Source organism: Danio rerio, chromosome 18, assembly GCF_049306965.1.
Source record: "Danio rerio strain Tuebingen ecotype United States chromosome 18, GRCz12tu, whole genome shotgun sequence".
Lineage (NCBI taxonomy): Eukaryota > Metazoa > Chordata > Actinopteri > Cypriniformes > Danionidae > Danio > Danio rerio.
Window position 1 is genome coordinate 32,813,917 of NC_133193.1, and position 16,380 is coordinate 32,830,296.

Below are 16,380 nucleotides of genomic sequence, written 5' to 3' on the forward strand. Positions count from 1 at the left end.
TATATATATATATATATATATATATATATATATATATATATATATATATATATATATATATATATATATATATATATATATACTGTTTAGTTTTGGTATGTGTATGGTCAGTATTGAGGAGAAAGTGAGACAATGCATTGATAAGCTAAATTTCTCTGCAGCCATCTCTGTGTTTTCTTTGGTTCCTTTTACGTTTTTTAACATTGAGTATCAGGAGTCAACCAATGTCAATGTTACAGAGCTAATTAAAAGGTAAAGATACCAACGAGATGCATTTAAAGGCAAAAATATTCATACAGAGCAACCAAATTATCACAATCATTTTTATAACTTTGTTTACTTTTCTATAATTAATCTAATTTGCCTAGTTTAGCCTATAGTTAAGCTTTTAAATTGCACTTTAAGCTGAATATTAGTATTTTGCTAAATGACTAGTACAAATGTGTTATTTAAAAAATATCTTAAACAGCACATACATACATTTTCGCAGAGACTCAATGAATTTGTTTGGAAAACTTCAAATGAAGTAGGTAAAAATGGCATTAACAGTATAGTATACAGACTTTCCTAAATAAATGTATTAATCAGGTCATTTGTTTTTTTTATTATTATTATTACTACAGGTTTGGAACAACATGAGGATCAGATTTTTTTTTTTTTTTTTGCTTTGGATGAAGTTTTTATATTTTTATTGTTTTTATTCAATGATATGTGCATGATTGTGATAATTGTAGGCAATTCCTTTGAAAATATGCTATGCACCAGGGGTGTCAAACTCCTAGAGGGCCGCAGCCCAGCAGAATTTAGTTCCAGCCCTGCTTCAACACACTACCTTTAAATTTAGTTTGATCAGGTGTGTTTAATTAGTATACCTGCACTGTTACTCTGTAGATTGTGCAGTAAATAACTGTGACAACAATGATTTAGGCATCACCACACACTCCCACAGGCTGTCTGTCTTATTCTAAACACAAAGGTGTTGGAAAGAGTTTTCAGAAAATGCTGGCCCTTTAAGGGAGCCAGGTGTTTGATTTGTTTACTGCTGAGTGTGCTCTATTCTCTGTCCATCAATTCAGATGTAGAGTCTGATATGTATTAGGCTTTAAATAAGAATCTACAATGAGTAAGTAAAATGTGTTCAAATGTTTTTGAGGGTTTCTAAAATAAGTAATAAATAAATATATCTTAAACTGTGTACTTGAAAGCTACATTGTTAGCTAGTTAGCCTCTCCTCATATAACTTCTTACATTACTTTTGGTTAAGTATATGTATTTATTGGATATTGCATACTGCCATAATGTACAGATGCTAACAGTTGTATGTATCTTTCTGGCAACTAAGCCAAAATTAAATTCCATGATCTCAGTAAGGTAACATGTGCACATCATCACAGGGAATCACAAAAGCATACACAGATACACATAGCCATCCACACACAAAAGCTCCACTGTCCGGTCCCAGGTTGTGAGTTTGTTGCTAAGTATTTTTCAGAGCAGTGTTTCCACCTATGAATTTATATTTGAAACAATAAAAAAGTTTGTTGTCATGAGATAATTATAACAATAAAAGATTGGATCCTTTGGTTTTTTGGTGTTGCCAACTTTATTTTTATTTTTTATAATTATTTTAAACTTTTTATTGAGATTTGACACAGTTTTTAATTATTTAAAACTTTAAAATTAAAAATAATTATGTTGTGTTTCATTTGCTGATCTACCTTCCTGCAGATTTCAGTTGCTATACATATCAAACACACCTAAACCAATTAATTATGACCTGAACGCCACTTGATAATTACAGGCAGGTGTGTTTGATATGGGTAGCAACTGAAATCTGCAGGAAGGTAGATCTCCAGGAACAGGATTGAGCACCCCTGCTATATACCATGGGGGTCAAACTCCAAGTTCCTGGAGAACTGCAGCGCAGCAGAGTTTAGTACCCACCCTGCTTTAACATTACCTGTAGATTTCTAACAAGCCATAATTAGTTTGATCAGGTGTGTTTAATTAGAGTTACAGCTTAAAGTCCCGGTCACACTGCACTTTTCTCCCTATAGACTTCCATTCATACGCATGTGAGTACTGCTGACCTAGAATGATAGCTCATGCGACAAATTTCATAATTCGCAGCATTGGAAAGTTCAATCTTGGAGAACGCTGACATGTGAAATCACATCATGTGATTGCTTGATACCAATCAAAGATTAAAAAAAGGCTTCTCTAGCTTGCTTTTTCAATCTCTAATTATTTAGTTTAGTTCTAACACTTGCTTTGTTTAATTCCACTTCGCAGTGCCGTATGACAGAATTTTGCATGCTCAAAGGTTAATGTGACCGCAGCCTAACTGTGCAGACCTGTAATATGCAAGACAATATTTATATCTGCTGATTTCTTAATTTTGTTATACTTTTTCTGCTATTTATTTGTTTGGTGCCAAAACAATAAAATAAATTTGTCTGAAAAATGTTATGCCTTCTATTTTTAAATAACAGCTAAGAATACTGATTAATTTTAGTAACACTACAATAACTATATATGACATATACTATTAATGTGTATGCAGTATAATGCTGTGATTTGTAACACTACAATAAAGTAATTAACTGTACACAGTTTCCAGTTAGTTACCACTGCTGCTCTATTACAGTAATTAACTGGCAACACTGTTGCCAGCTACTCACTGTAATGGTTCGGTTACAGTAACTAACTGGCAACACTGTTGCCAGCCACTCACTGTAATGGTTCAGTTACAGTAAATAACTGGCAACACTGTTGCCAGCCACTCACTGTAATGGATCAGTTACAGTAATTAACTGGCAACACTGTTGCCAGTTACTTACTGTAACCGAACTTTTACAGTGAGTGGCTGGCAACAGTGTTGCCAGTATTCTAACGTAAAAAAACCCGGTAAGGTCTAACAGTGTAGATGCAACGTGCAGTACCCAGTGCTTTCTCAGCTGTTTAATGCCAAAAGCTTTTTTTGTCTGTTCTGACTAGGGATTAGCTATGCATTTTTATATTCGTGGATGAACAGCAGAATTTGGTGGTGAGTAGAGCTTCAGTATACCTGTCCAATCCTGTTTCTATCTTAGATTTGCACGATTAATTATTAAAATATTGTGATTCAGACACCCTCACAACCTTAATTGTAAATTATTGTAATTAAAATGTTTATTTATACTTTGCCAATCACAGCAGTTCATACAAAAAGGCATTTGACCTAGAGAGAGCAAGTGTGTTTGATTAAACTGCTTCAGCCTTTTCAAACTGTATTGATGTGATCAGGGGCGCTGCTTAGTGGGGCTAGGTTAAAACATTTTTAAAGGCCATCGCAAATTTTGGTTCTGCAAAGATACTATGAGGGGGTCCTTCACCCCCTCGCATAAAATAATATGCCAGAGTAAATGATGGTTCATTTATGGTTTATGGCTCTAAACGCATGTGTTTGGCTTGCCTTTCCGTGATGAACGAATGACTAAACGCAAATGATTAACTTCTACCTTTATGCGATGAACAACTCAAAAGACTTGAAATGAACGATGCCACCTGCACAAATGTGCGCTCGCACGGATGAACGAATCTCGCCCTGAGAGGACTCATAGTTCCCCAAATGAACGAATCGTTCAAGAATGACCCATCACTATCATTTTCTTTTTTGCTTAGTTCCTTTATTTATCCGGGGTCGCCACAGTGGAATTAACCACCAACTTATCCAGCACATGCATGCCCTTCCAGTTGCAACCCCTCTCTGGGAAACATTCATACACACTCATTCACTACGGACAATTTAGCCAACCCAATCCACCTGTATCGCATGTCTTTGGCCTGTTGAGAAACTGGAGCACCCGGAGAAAACCCACGCAAGCGTGGGGAGAACATGTAAATTCCATACAAAAAAGCCAACTGACCCAGCCGAGGCTCAAACCAGCGACCTTCTTGCTGTGAGGTGACAGCACTACCTACTGCGCCACCGCATCGCCAAGAATTAATATACAATATATTCATATATTTTCCTAGTGTTGGGTTGCGGCGGGAAGGGCATCCGCTGTGTAAAACATATGCTGGATAAGTTGGTGGTTTATTCCGCTGTGGCAACCCCTGATTAATAAAGGGACTAAGCCGAAAAGAAAATGAATATAAATATATAAACTGTCACCCTTTTGATCTAATATAGACATGAGTCATTTTGGGAATGATGCAACAAGTTTTTCACACCAGGATTTGGGGATCCTCTGTCATTCCTCTTTACAGATCCTCTCCAGTTCTGTCAGGTTTAATGGTAAACAGCATTTTTAGACAGCCATTTTTAAGTCTCTCCAGAGATGCTCAATTGGGTTTAAGTCAGGGTTCTGGCTGGGCCATTCAAGAACAGCCACAGAGTTGTTGTGAAGCCACTTTGTTGTTTTAGCTGTGTGCTTAGGGACATTGTCTTGTTGAAAGGTAAACCTTCGGCCGAGTCTGAGGTCCTGAGCACTCTGAAGAAGGTTTTTGTCTATGACATTCCTGTACTTAGCTGCATTCATTATTCCCTTGTTTGCAACCAGTCATGCTTTCCCGGCAGCTACAAAACACCCCCACAGCATGATGCTGCCACCACCATGCTTCACTGCTGGGACTGTATTGGACAGTTGATGAGCAGTGCCTGGTTTTCTCCACACTACTTGGCATTAAGTCCAAAAATGTTCTATAATGGTTTTATCAGACCAGAGAACATTATTTCTCACCATCTTGGAGTCCTTCAGGAGTTTTTTGGCAACTTGCATGCAGACTGTCATGTGTCTTGCATATGCTGCCGTAAGGCCCTACTGGTTTAGAGCTTCAGTGATGGTTGACTTTCTACAACTTTCTCCCATGTCCCATATATATACTTACTGATAGAAAGTAAGTTGACCTACTAAGTGACCTGTTTTTCTTGCCGGGTTGTAATCTAAAGCATTACCAATCTTTGGCTTAAATAGTAGTATATGTAGTGATGATCTCCCTATAATATAAGAACTGCACTATTCTGTGTCTGTTAATCTGACAAAGGCACTGTTGTTTGGTGTAAGTTCAGAAGTGTCCTACTTTGTGCGTGTGCGCGTATGTGTGCGTGCGTGTGCGGGTGTGTGTGTGTGCGCATGTGTGTGTGTGTGCGCGTGTGTGTGTGTGTGTGTGAGAGAGAGAGAGAGAGAGTATTAATAGAACAGAAGTGAATAGCTTCTGGATCATCAGTTAGTTTAAAAAAAGGAACCATGTGCTTTCCATGAAAGACAAAAATTAGTGGCTTAATGAAATGGCATGTGGCCCTGATGGCTGCCATCTCTCAAATCGGTTTTCTTGCCCAAAGTCACATCTCAAGCACGTGGAAAAGCTTGTGATAAGCTTAAGTAACTCCAAAAAGGAAACCAAGTAAAAAGAGTATCTAATGAGTTATATAAGACTGATAATAAACCGATAATAGATAAAGGGGGAAATGAATTACTTCAAATTTAAAAAGTTCCTTTGATTTAAATAAGAAAGTTTAGATCAAATAAATAAGTCGTATTTTCTGATTATAAATGTAACAATTTTAAACTAATTAGGTTTTGTCCAGTGCTTTTCAGCACTGAAAAAGAGACACACACTTGTTAAACAGTAAATTGTTTTGTTTTTTAAAGAAAACTAAATTAAATTACAGTTAGCACAACAACTGAAATACACAGGTTGTTCGATTACAATTATTCCTGTAATAGGCAATTAAATGATTGTCTGCAAAATCGATCATCATTATATAAATGGGTATTTTAGATTAAAATAAACTTGACAACAAAAGAACACAATTGGAGACATCACACATCAACAAATTTATGCTTTTAGGTTGTTAGCTGTATAACTTTATTTCATATACTGTTACATGAAGACAGGGAGGTTAACCTCTCTCAGTAAATTGATTTCATCACTTACAAGTTTCTCTCCTTTTTATTATATTTATTGTATTTATGAAAAGTGAAGCCATTTTAGAGGTTACAAAATACAAAGGACTATATAAAATGATAAGATTTTCTTTGAGACAATTTAGTATTTATTTATTATTTAATGCATTATCATGGTAAATCAAGTTTAAAGAACTTAGGGGAGAGTGGGGCACAAAGTAACACTTTTTGATTTTGGCCAAATAATGAACAAAGTAATGGGGTAAGACAAACCATATTTTTTTACCAACCACACATAAGCCTCTCCTAAAATGCGCTTGAGCATTATGATCGCCGGACCTATGGTTTCTGTGCAGTATTGCCAAAAGTGCCTGGAGTAAAAATGTTGCAATTTACCCCACCCACAGGGCAAGTTGTAACAGACGGGGTTAGTTGTAACACATGCATTTAAAGGCAGATTACACACAATTAATTTAAATTCAGTTTACTTTGAATAGTAGCTATATATCCTCAGTAGTTGGCTCATTTCTTTTTTATTCTACATAGCACAGTATGTTTATGTATTTACTTGTTTATTGAATGAACACATTTGAATCTATTTGCATTATTATCCATTTATCCATTATTATACAATGCATTTATTTGCATTATCAGCTAAAAAAATTTTTTCTAATAAAACAATATTTTCTATTAAAGAACATTTTTTATTTAAAAAGTTCTCAACATTACACTCAAAATTCAAAAAATAATTTTGTTAGTTTAATTGGTGTCCAACAGTGTGTGGCTCAATTGACACCCTGTTACAACTGACCCCGCTGTGTCATGTTTTCCTTAAAACCGTCTAGTAGTCACTGTTTGTTTTTTACATCTTTCAAAATGGTTCCATCTTTTAGCCTAGAAGACGGTGATCCCAACAATATAATATTTTACTAACATACTTTTACAGATTTTTTTAAATACATTTTTTTTACTATAATAAAAAATACATTTATGCTGCAAAAAGAAACCCTCTGTTTCTCATCCAAATTTCGCCGAATTCTTTCAATAATTGGCAAGAAGGTGTCTGCTGACAGTGTAGGTGAAAACCTCGGAAGCATGCCATGGTTAACCCTGAGCAAAAACCTTAAAATTTCGTGTTACATTTAACCCCGTATTATTTGTGCCCCGCGCTCCCCTACTTCATATTGTAGCCAAATTATCAGGAAAAGTAATTCAAAATGTTTGTGCCCAAAAGCTAAAACAAAAGATCTAATTATCTCAGTAAACATCACATTGTATTCTCTGTAAAATTAGTGTCACAAGACGCAATACTGCAATAAAAGGCAACATTAGCAGATTGAACATTATACTTTTTTTAAGCGTCAGTAATGACAAGCAAGCAAGCGAAATAATAGCTTACACTGCAAAGCACCACGAACAAAAAATTAGTTCTTTGAGAGTTTTGCGCAGCTCCTGACTGCGGTAAGCGTAAATGAGAGGGTCTATAAGCGAGTTGCATATGATAAGAATCAGAAATAGGTTGAAATGGCTGAAATAGCACTTGCAGTAAGGGTTTGTGGGACAGGTGAGAATTAGGATGAGGTGGAGGAAGAACGGTCCCCAGCAGAGGATGAAAACTCCAAGCAGGATAGTCAGAGTGATGGCTCCCTTCATGCTAGTGGTCTGCCGACGGCTCTTATGGAGAGCCGTGATGCGTCTTGAGTGGACATGGGCCAAGATGAACATGTGCAGGTACAGAACCGCCGTGAACACCAACGTCACGCCGAAAAAAGTCACGAGACAGGCGATGACCGCATTGTCCGTGTGATAAACGATAAACAAAGAACTAGAGGTGATGCTGGCAAGCCACACCACCAAGATGATGCCCACGGCGCGCTGCGTAGTCATGATACTGTGGTACCGGAGTGCGTAAAAGATGGTGATATAACGGTCCGCCGCAATGGTGCACAGAAACGACAAAGAAGACACAACAGAACTACATATCATAATGTCAATAACATTATCTAAGTGCTGCAACATTTTTGCGGTGACCAGCAGTAGCCCATGCTCCGTCAGTAACATAAACAACGTCTCCACCACATTACTGACGCTCACTAGCATGTCTGCCACCGCCAGACAGCAAATAAAATAATACATGGGCGAATGAAGATTCCTGTTCTTGATGATTGCCACAACCACCAAGATGTTTTCTACCAAACTGATCAAACCGAGCATTAGAAAAAGTTCCTGAGGGATCATAATCTGGGCGATCCCTGTGACATTTATGTCGCTGGCTGTTGAGTTGCTGTTTAAAGTGATATTATTGTCAGCATTATACATATAGTCCATGTGTTTCATGCTGAAGTGATGGCGCGAAGAGTCGTTCATGCTCCTTAACTCAGTGTCTGCCCTTCCACAGTCCTTTTGAGCTTGATAGAATTTTCGTTTTCCTTAAGCACACCTTTCATATTAAAAAAAGACAGTTCTGTTTAATTCACCACGATCAGTTCCAGAAAGTCCAACATTTGTTCCCCCCAAACGAATAGGTAATAATAAGAATTCAGCACAAGCAATTTTACCTTTGAAAAAGACTGCTGCGCACAGTAGCCTACAGTCGAAGTCCGAGAGCTTGCGTTTTTCCCACTGGGCACCGCCTCAGATTTCTAATTTGGTAACTTCCTTGTCAAATTATTTAACTTGTCGGTTTTTGTTAACATTCTGTCAAATTCAAATGCATTTGCATATAACAGTCATTTGATTTATACAAAGCTTATAATTTTTTTCCTCACAATAAATAAAAAGTTAATAATAACAACAATAGACAGAAAAGCAGGAGTGCCTTGTTTTGTTCCCATCTTTAACTAAAATGGAAGTGATATATGCTTTTCTGAGCTCTCCATGGTCGTTCTCTTCTACATGTTTTACAAGATCCAGATTATCGATATGATCTTATGAATTAACCTTTAAATGTCATAATGATTAAAAAGGTCGCATTTTTATAAATGTTTAGGTGTCTGGCTCACATGGCGCCCCCAAAGAGTGTTCTTAGGGGTGGCCAGAAGAGGCCACACCACACAAAAAATAATGTATACAGTGTAATGTTATATTTTTGTTTCTGGTAAATGAAATAATGTGGTTTAAATTAATTTAATTAATTACTCTTGAAATATTGCAGTGTATTAAATAATGATAATTAGTAATTCAGCAAGTTCATATGCAAACCAAATAAAATAATGAAATATATGCCATGTCTAAAATTAAAGAAGATGAATGAATTATTAAAACGGATGAATGAACAAATTGTACAAAAGGCATTCCAATATGAACACACACTCAGTATATAGACCCTAATAATATCAATCGTCCATATTCTTTTTTTTTTCATTGCTGTCTATTGAAGGCGTGTGCGTGCTGTCAAGGACGATCGGAGAGGGGGAGGGGCAGTGCTATGTCAATGGCACCAATCAATCCAAAATACTTTAGTAGCTGCACTGTATTCATTCATTCATGTATTTATTTAATTTTTTTTACATGTATGCACGTACATTTAAATTAATAATATCAACATTTGGGTGGCCACAGGGGTGGCCAGAGTTTACACAGGGGTGGCCGTGGCGCCCCTGCTGGCTCAATGATAAATTGACTTCCAGTTCTCAGATTGTCTTTTATAGAATTGAGAGCAACATTAGGTATTTAATTTCATTTAATAATTTTGTTAATGCATTTGCTGCTCTAAAACGTTCAGTAAAAAGTACACTTTTATTAGAATTGCACTATAAAGTAGGGATGCACTGGTACCATTTTTGCAACTGATCCGACCATGGAAAAAAACTGTATCGGACCATACAGATCGTTAGTTGTTACGTGTGTGTAGTTTTGTACTTGGTTGTGTACTTTTTTTAAATTATTATTAAACATAATACAGTTTCTATAGTTCTGCAATCTGAGTTATAGAAAATCAAATAACATCTCTTTATTAGTACACAATCACTACATTAGAAAAATATGTAGGCCTAATCAAAAATGGGCTCGGGTTACATTTAACATACAATTGACAGGATGCTTTTGCATAATAAACTTAAAATTCTAATTAAAAACGTTTGTTTTTTCATCTTTCTCACTTTTACTTTTAATAATCACCAAAAGCATTCCTGAAATAATTAATTTAAACTCTCAAATGATAAGTAAAGCAATCCATCACAATCAAACAGAGAGAAAAATCAACAAATGCACACATAAACTAAACATATCAACCATGGATGTCAGTTTTTACAAAATCCCATGATCAATTATCATTTAACTTAACAATCAATTAATCGTTAATCACCACTCCCTCATAAACACAATAGATTGAGTTTTGAATGATTTGATATATTCAACTATCACCCAAGTCTTTTCCATTCAGAGAATTAGTTATTAATAGCCTAGCCTAGTCCTTAAGGGTTTCTGTTTATAAATACATCATTTACAATCAAAGAATCATTTTATTTATAAACTATAAATAAAAAAAAGTTAAGACATCTTAAGTAATCGAACATTATATGTAAAAAAAAAAAAAAAAAAACCTAGTAGGTTACAGGCTAAATAGGAGCCTCATCAGAGCTGAACATCACTGCGTCTGTTTAAAGCTTCTGTAAAGAACAGACCTAGCTATATATGAGAGATGACACATTCTTAATAAAAACTTGATGCTTGCTGTCAGAAAGACTACATTACATTGTAAAAAAAATGTCAGTGAAAACTACAGTTAAAAACTATAGGTCACACTTTATTTTGATGGTCTGTTTGTTGAATTTAAGTTACATTGCATCTACCCAACCAATTTTCATTAGATTATAAGTAGACTGTTAGATTGTGGTTGGGACAAGGGTTAGTGTAAGTTGACTTGTACTTGCAAAGATTCTTATAGTCATTTACATGTCTGTTCAGCAGCAGTATCATAATAAGCAAACCAAAATAGTTAATCACTGTATTACATACTTTAAACCACTGTAATAAAAAAAAACTGTATATAACAATTTTCACTCTCTTACTAAGTAAAAAATACAGTGAAAATCTATCATTTTAATTTCAGATAACTTAGATAATTTAAAAAAAGAAAAAAAATTCTTTGTGAAATAAATGAAAAAATACTGTAACTTCTCAAGCAAGCAATTACCCTAAAATCAACCTTATTTATCCATTCAATCCATTTGGCTTAGTCCCTTTTTTAATCTGGGGTCGCCAGAGCAGGATGAATCACCAACTTAACCAGCATATATTTTATGCAGTAGATGCCCTTCCAGCTGTAACCCATCACTTGGAAACATCTATACACACTCATTCACACACACACACACACACACACACACACACACACACACACACACACACACACACACACACACACACACACACACACACACACACACACACACACAACACAGACAATTTAGCTTACCCAATTCACCTATACTGCATGTCTTTGGATTTGTGGGGGAAACCGGAGCACCCAGAGGAAACCTATGCAAACACAGGGAGAACATGCAAACTCCACACAGAAATGCTAGCTGACCCAGCAAGGGCTCAAACCAGCAACCTTCCTGCTGTGAGGCGATTGTTTTATCCACAGCACTACAGTTCTGCCCTATGAACAATATAATTCAGTGTAAAACACATTTTATGATGTGTACTATAAAATTTACAACACAAAACCTTCAAAAATTCAATACACATGTTTTTACAGTGTTACTACAATAACAATCTGACTTTATTTGGTACACTTACTAGTACTGGGTTGGAACCCCTTTTGCCTTCAGAACTCCCTTAATCCTTCGTAGCATAAATTTAACAAGGTACTGTAAATGTTCTTCAGACATTATGGTCCATATTGACATGATAGCGTCATGCTGTTGTTGCAGATTTGCTGGCTGCACATATATAATGCGAATCTCCTATTTTATTACATCCCAAAGGTGCTCTATTAGATTGAGTTCTGGTGACTGTGGTAGCCATTTGAGTAGAGTTAACTAATTCTCATCTTCAAGAAACCAGCCTGAGATGATTCACTCTTTATGAAATAGCACGTTATCCTGCTGGAAGCTGCCATCAAAAGATGGATACACTGTAGTCATAAAGAGATGGACATGGTCTGCAACAATACTCGGGTAGGCTGTGGCATTGACAAAATGCTCAATTAGTACTAATGGATCCAAAGTATGCCAAGAAAATATCCTCCACACCATTACACCACCACCCCCAGCCTGAACCGTTGATACAAGGCGGGATGGATCTATGCTATTTATGTTGTTGATGCCAAATTCTGACCCTCTGACTGGATAAAGAGCACACAAACATAGTGACAGTAATAGGTACTGTACATTGTTATGGGTCAGTTCTAATATTCTGCACAAATCCATCAATTTTGCTTTTCTGGTTGTTCTTTCTATGAATTAGCTATGTAGAAGCACTGTCCATGCGTGTTTCCTTGTCGGTTAGTAACACTTTATTTTATTGCACAATTAGTCTATCAGGTTTTTTGGCTAAAAAAGAGAAATCACGATTTAATTAGTTAATATTAGATTATTTTTCAATTTCATCTCTCCTGCTGTGCATGAACTAAGCTGTTGAATGGTAAGCATATGAGGTGCGTAACCTAGCTTCAATTTTGATTAAATAATTTTCTAATCTGTAGCCCATTATTTGGTAATATACCCCTGTAATGCAGTCCTTTTTTGTCTGGCTTTCTTGGATATCTCACCTGTTTGCTAAAAATGACTAATTATAGGGATGCACGATATATCAGCGGCCATATCGTTATCGGCTGATAAATGCTATTTTTAAGATTATCGTTATCGATCCGATGTCTAAATTAGGCCGATATCTTTAAGCCGATAAATTACGTAATTGTACAGACCTGCGTGCCGCGCACGCATGGGCGGAACTTGTTCAGACTTGCCCAGTGCACTATAATGGATCTCTCCCACACTGTTTATTCCTTCAAAGTCTGTCATTTCTTCATGTGGTATTGCTGTGCATTAATAAGTCAGTAAATACCCATGTTCCTTATCATTGTAGATGTGTTTGACTGAGTGTCATTGTGTATTTTGCTTTAAATCGCCTCAGGAAAAAATATTACATGTGTAAACCTTTCCTGCTCCGTCTCTTTGTTGTGTAGAAATAGTAGGGGATCTTAACTTATTACTCTAGGGCCGAATAATATTAGTTTCGTGGTGAATTGCCTTCTCTTTTAGTTGCAAATGGTGAATGAACGAGGACACATGTAACTTGGTCCAAAATATTTTTACTTTCCGTGTAGTACAACAAATCAGTCACCTAAAATAGTCTCATTGCCCAAAAACTGTTCCTCCTTTCTCTCTCCCTCTCCCTCTTTGCTTTACACACACACCCCAAACTGCAGCTGGACCCGCACATTTTACAACACGTGTAAACATAACGGTTGTTTGTAATCTGATTATTTGTTATTATCAATGCGTTGATTGTCATGTGTTGTTGATGTAAGATGTGTTCAGTTTGATCGGAATATTCATATTGATTATAAAGAGCGTGCGAGCTGTCACCGCGCGCACACACACACTGTAGCACGGGAGAGAGGTGAATCCAGTCATAGAGGCTCTCGACCAGCCGCTCATTCTGTCTTTATATTCAGCTTTGTGTTTGCCATAAAGTCAGCTCAATGCAGGTTTTGTATGAAAATCTGACTCTGATGGCAACTCTGCCTCTACAATTAAGTGAAACTCACAGCGGTTTATCATAAACTTTTCATTAATCATTTTCCCCGCAATTAACAGCAAGAACGAGCTGTTAATTGTTGATTGACAAGCAGATCCTACATGTTCAAAAGAATTAAAAATGCCAAATAGGATGAATCTGTGCTGCCTTTTCTAATTGTACTATATATATTTAGCTGTTCGCTTGTACGGTGGCTCTGAACTGTCAAAACACTTCTAAAAAAGACTGTTTTCTGACATGACGTATTTGTACATGTGTACAACACTGTAACCTGTTTTATTCAATACCATTTGAGCTGGTTTCAGTCCTTAGTGCTTTCATTTTCATCTTATTTAAATATATTTAACTTGCTTGTTGATTAAATCCCATTTTGTTATTTAACCTTATTAATTTTATGCAACAGTCAAGTTGCATGTTAATTTGCTATAAAGAAAAGGAAGTAATGTATTTTTTGCATGCTGATTTATGTGAAATCGTGAATAAGCTTGACAGGTGTAGCAACAGTAACTAAGGAGGGTGGGGCTTAGCGAAGGGTCATTTCTTCCTCACATACCATAAATTTGTCAAAGTACATGTCAGCATCTGGAACATGATACGTGTTTTATATTAAATAATCTTAAGATTTTAAACCATACTATAAAAAAATGTATTATACTGTATCTCTATGTGTCACAAAATAAACATTCTAGTGTAATTTATTAGGCAAATAACAAACTGAAACAAATGTGTTAAGCATTTTTTAAGCATAGCCTAAGTAGTTTTAGGGATCCTTTTTAGGGATCCTAATCCTTTTTTAAGTGGTTTCATTACTTTCTGATTTATACATCTACATGTATTACATCTGATTTAGGTTCACAACTTCCATCCTACAACATGATACGTGTGTCCAGAGTGAGAGCATCTGGGTGATGATGATGACACAGTCTATCGCTCAGCTGTTCCCTTTGTTAACTCCAATGTTGAGTAATAGCGAGCAGCGCCTAACTGGTCGAGCAACTCGTCAGTTCGCGGCATTGGATGCGCATTAAATTTAGATACGCTATTTAATTTGCGATAATCCATACAGAACCGGATTGTGCCGTCTGTCTTAGGAACTAAGACGATCGGGCTGGCCCGGTCACTGTGTGATTCTTCTACAATCACATCTCCCACATTTTTTCCAATTCTTCCAGAATCACTTTTTTTTGTATTCAGGCGGTCTCGATATGGTGCTAAATCATGTTAGTACGACCGGGCAGGGGTGAGAACACGCCTGTGAACTCATGTTGTAGGAGCTGGACATCAGCGAGCTTGGCAGGCGAGAGATGATCACCTTCTGTGACACGAGCGCTCGGCCGATTACAGCCTCCGCTCTCTGGTCCGAGGTCATCCTCGACCGTAATCACCATTGCTTGTGCCATCTCTTCCGTCTCCTTTCACAGCTTTAATGAGTTAAGATGATAAATTTGTCATGCCCCACTCCTGTCTGTTCGTACCACCTCATAATTGAGATTTTTCACTCGCCGTGTGACCTCAAACGTCCCTTGCCACTTGGCGAGTAATTTAGAGCTGGAGTTGTTCCTCCATATTTTTTCATCGAAGTTGTTCACAATACTTTTCCATCCCCAGAGTTTTTAATGTAGTCAAATGTTTAAAAATACAAAGCTTTGAATGGTCTTTTCTGGAAAGATTCTGTAACGTCCTTGCCTGTATGATTTTTTTTTTTTTCAATTTACTAGTAAAGTCGTTCCAGGAAACAATTTGGATATTTACTGGTATCATTAGCCGCATTTCCACTATCAGGCCAGTGCGAGCCAGGGCTTATATCGGGCCAGGCCGGGCCAATCGCCTGGGAGGTTGAGCAGTGAGGCCGAAATCATGTCGCGTTTCCACTGTGGGGCTAGTAGCTCGCAGCGTGTCACGCAAACCCCGCCCCCAGAACATCCCCCGAATCGAACGTCACTCAAACCGCCCACTTCAGCGAGAATCATGCAGATAAAGCACACCATCACATCATCACGAAACTATTAAAATTAGGACAACCAAAACAAACAAATGACACGTTACTGTACAGCAGTACAACGCATGTCTATACGCACATGCCTGTGTGTTTTCATTCATCATATTCATTTACTCGCCGACTGACTGGCATCGAAATCCAGTGGTCTTGCCACCAACGGAGGGACCCGGAGCGCAGGGAGCGCACACATCCATAATATAACACCACATATATATAATTCTCCGTTAATAACTCGATATAAAATGTTTTTTATAACATCCTCTAGACAGAATCTGTCCAACATTCATCCCAAATGCTCCGGAGAGAACTGAAACATGATTATTTACCCCCTATAGGCTTTATGACACTTAATAGGTGATTCCCTTTATTTAAAGATGTTGCTTATTATATCTTAAGTAAAGGAAAGTGTTCAGTGTTTCAGCACATAAGAGCAGCACGTAATAAAATATAGCCTATATTTCGTTGCGCTCAGCAGCTATGCACTAATAAAGCTCTTTATGTATTTAAAATGTCCTTTTTTAATTTTACCACGTCATATAAAAACATGCACACTTGCTTGAGGACACAGAACACATTTTGAACTTGCAGTTTTTCCCGTCAAAAAAGTGCTGCGCGGCTGCAGACAGAAAAAAAGGTCGCCTAGTTTCTGCGTTCACTCACCCCGAAAATGCTCTGTTTGCATGATTTGATTAATTTCATCGTATCCAAATACTTTATAAATAATATTTAAAACATTTTCCGGTGTTTATTTATTTTTATTTTTTTAGAAAATATCTAAAA

General features: G+C 36.8%; 1 protein-coding gene across 2 annotated transcripts; it reads right to left on the minus strand.

Annotated features, from left to right (window-relative positions):
* Positions 1–5,608: 5,608 nt before the first annotated feature.
* Positions 5,609–8,516, minus strand: mc1r (melanocortin 1 receptor). Of its 2 annotated transcripts, XM_005159179.6 has the most exons (2): positions 8,450–8,516; positions 5,609–8,331 (listed from the first exon to the last, which is right to left on the minus strand). In XM_005159179.6, exon 2 carries the CDS (start codon positions 8,256–8,258, stop codon positions 7,287–7,289), a length of 972 nt encoding a protein of 323 aa, XP_005159236.1. In that variant the 5' UTR covers positions 8,259–8,331; positions 8,450–8,516; the 3' UTR covers positions 5,609–7,286.
* Positions 8,517–16,380: the final 7,864 nt, after the last annotated feature.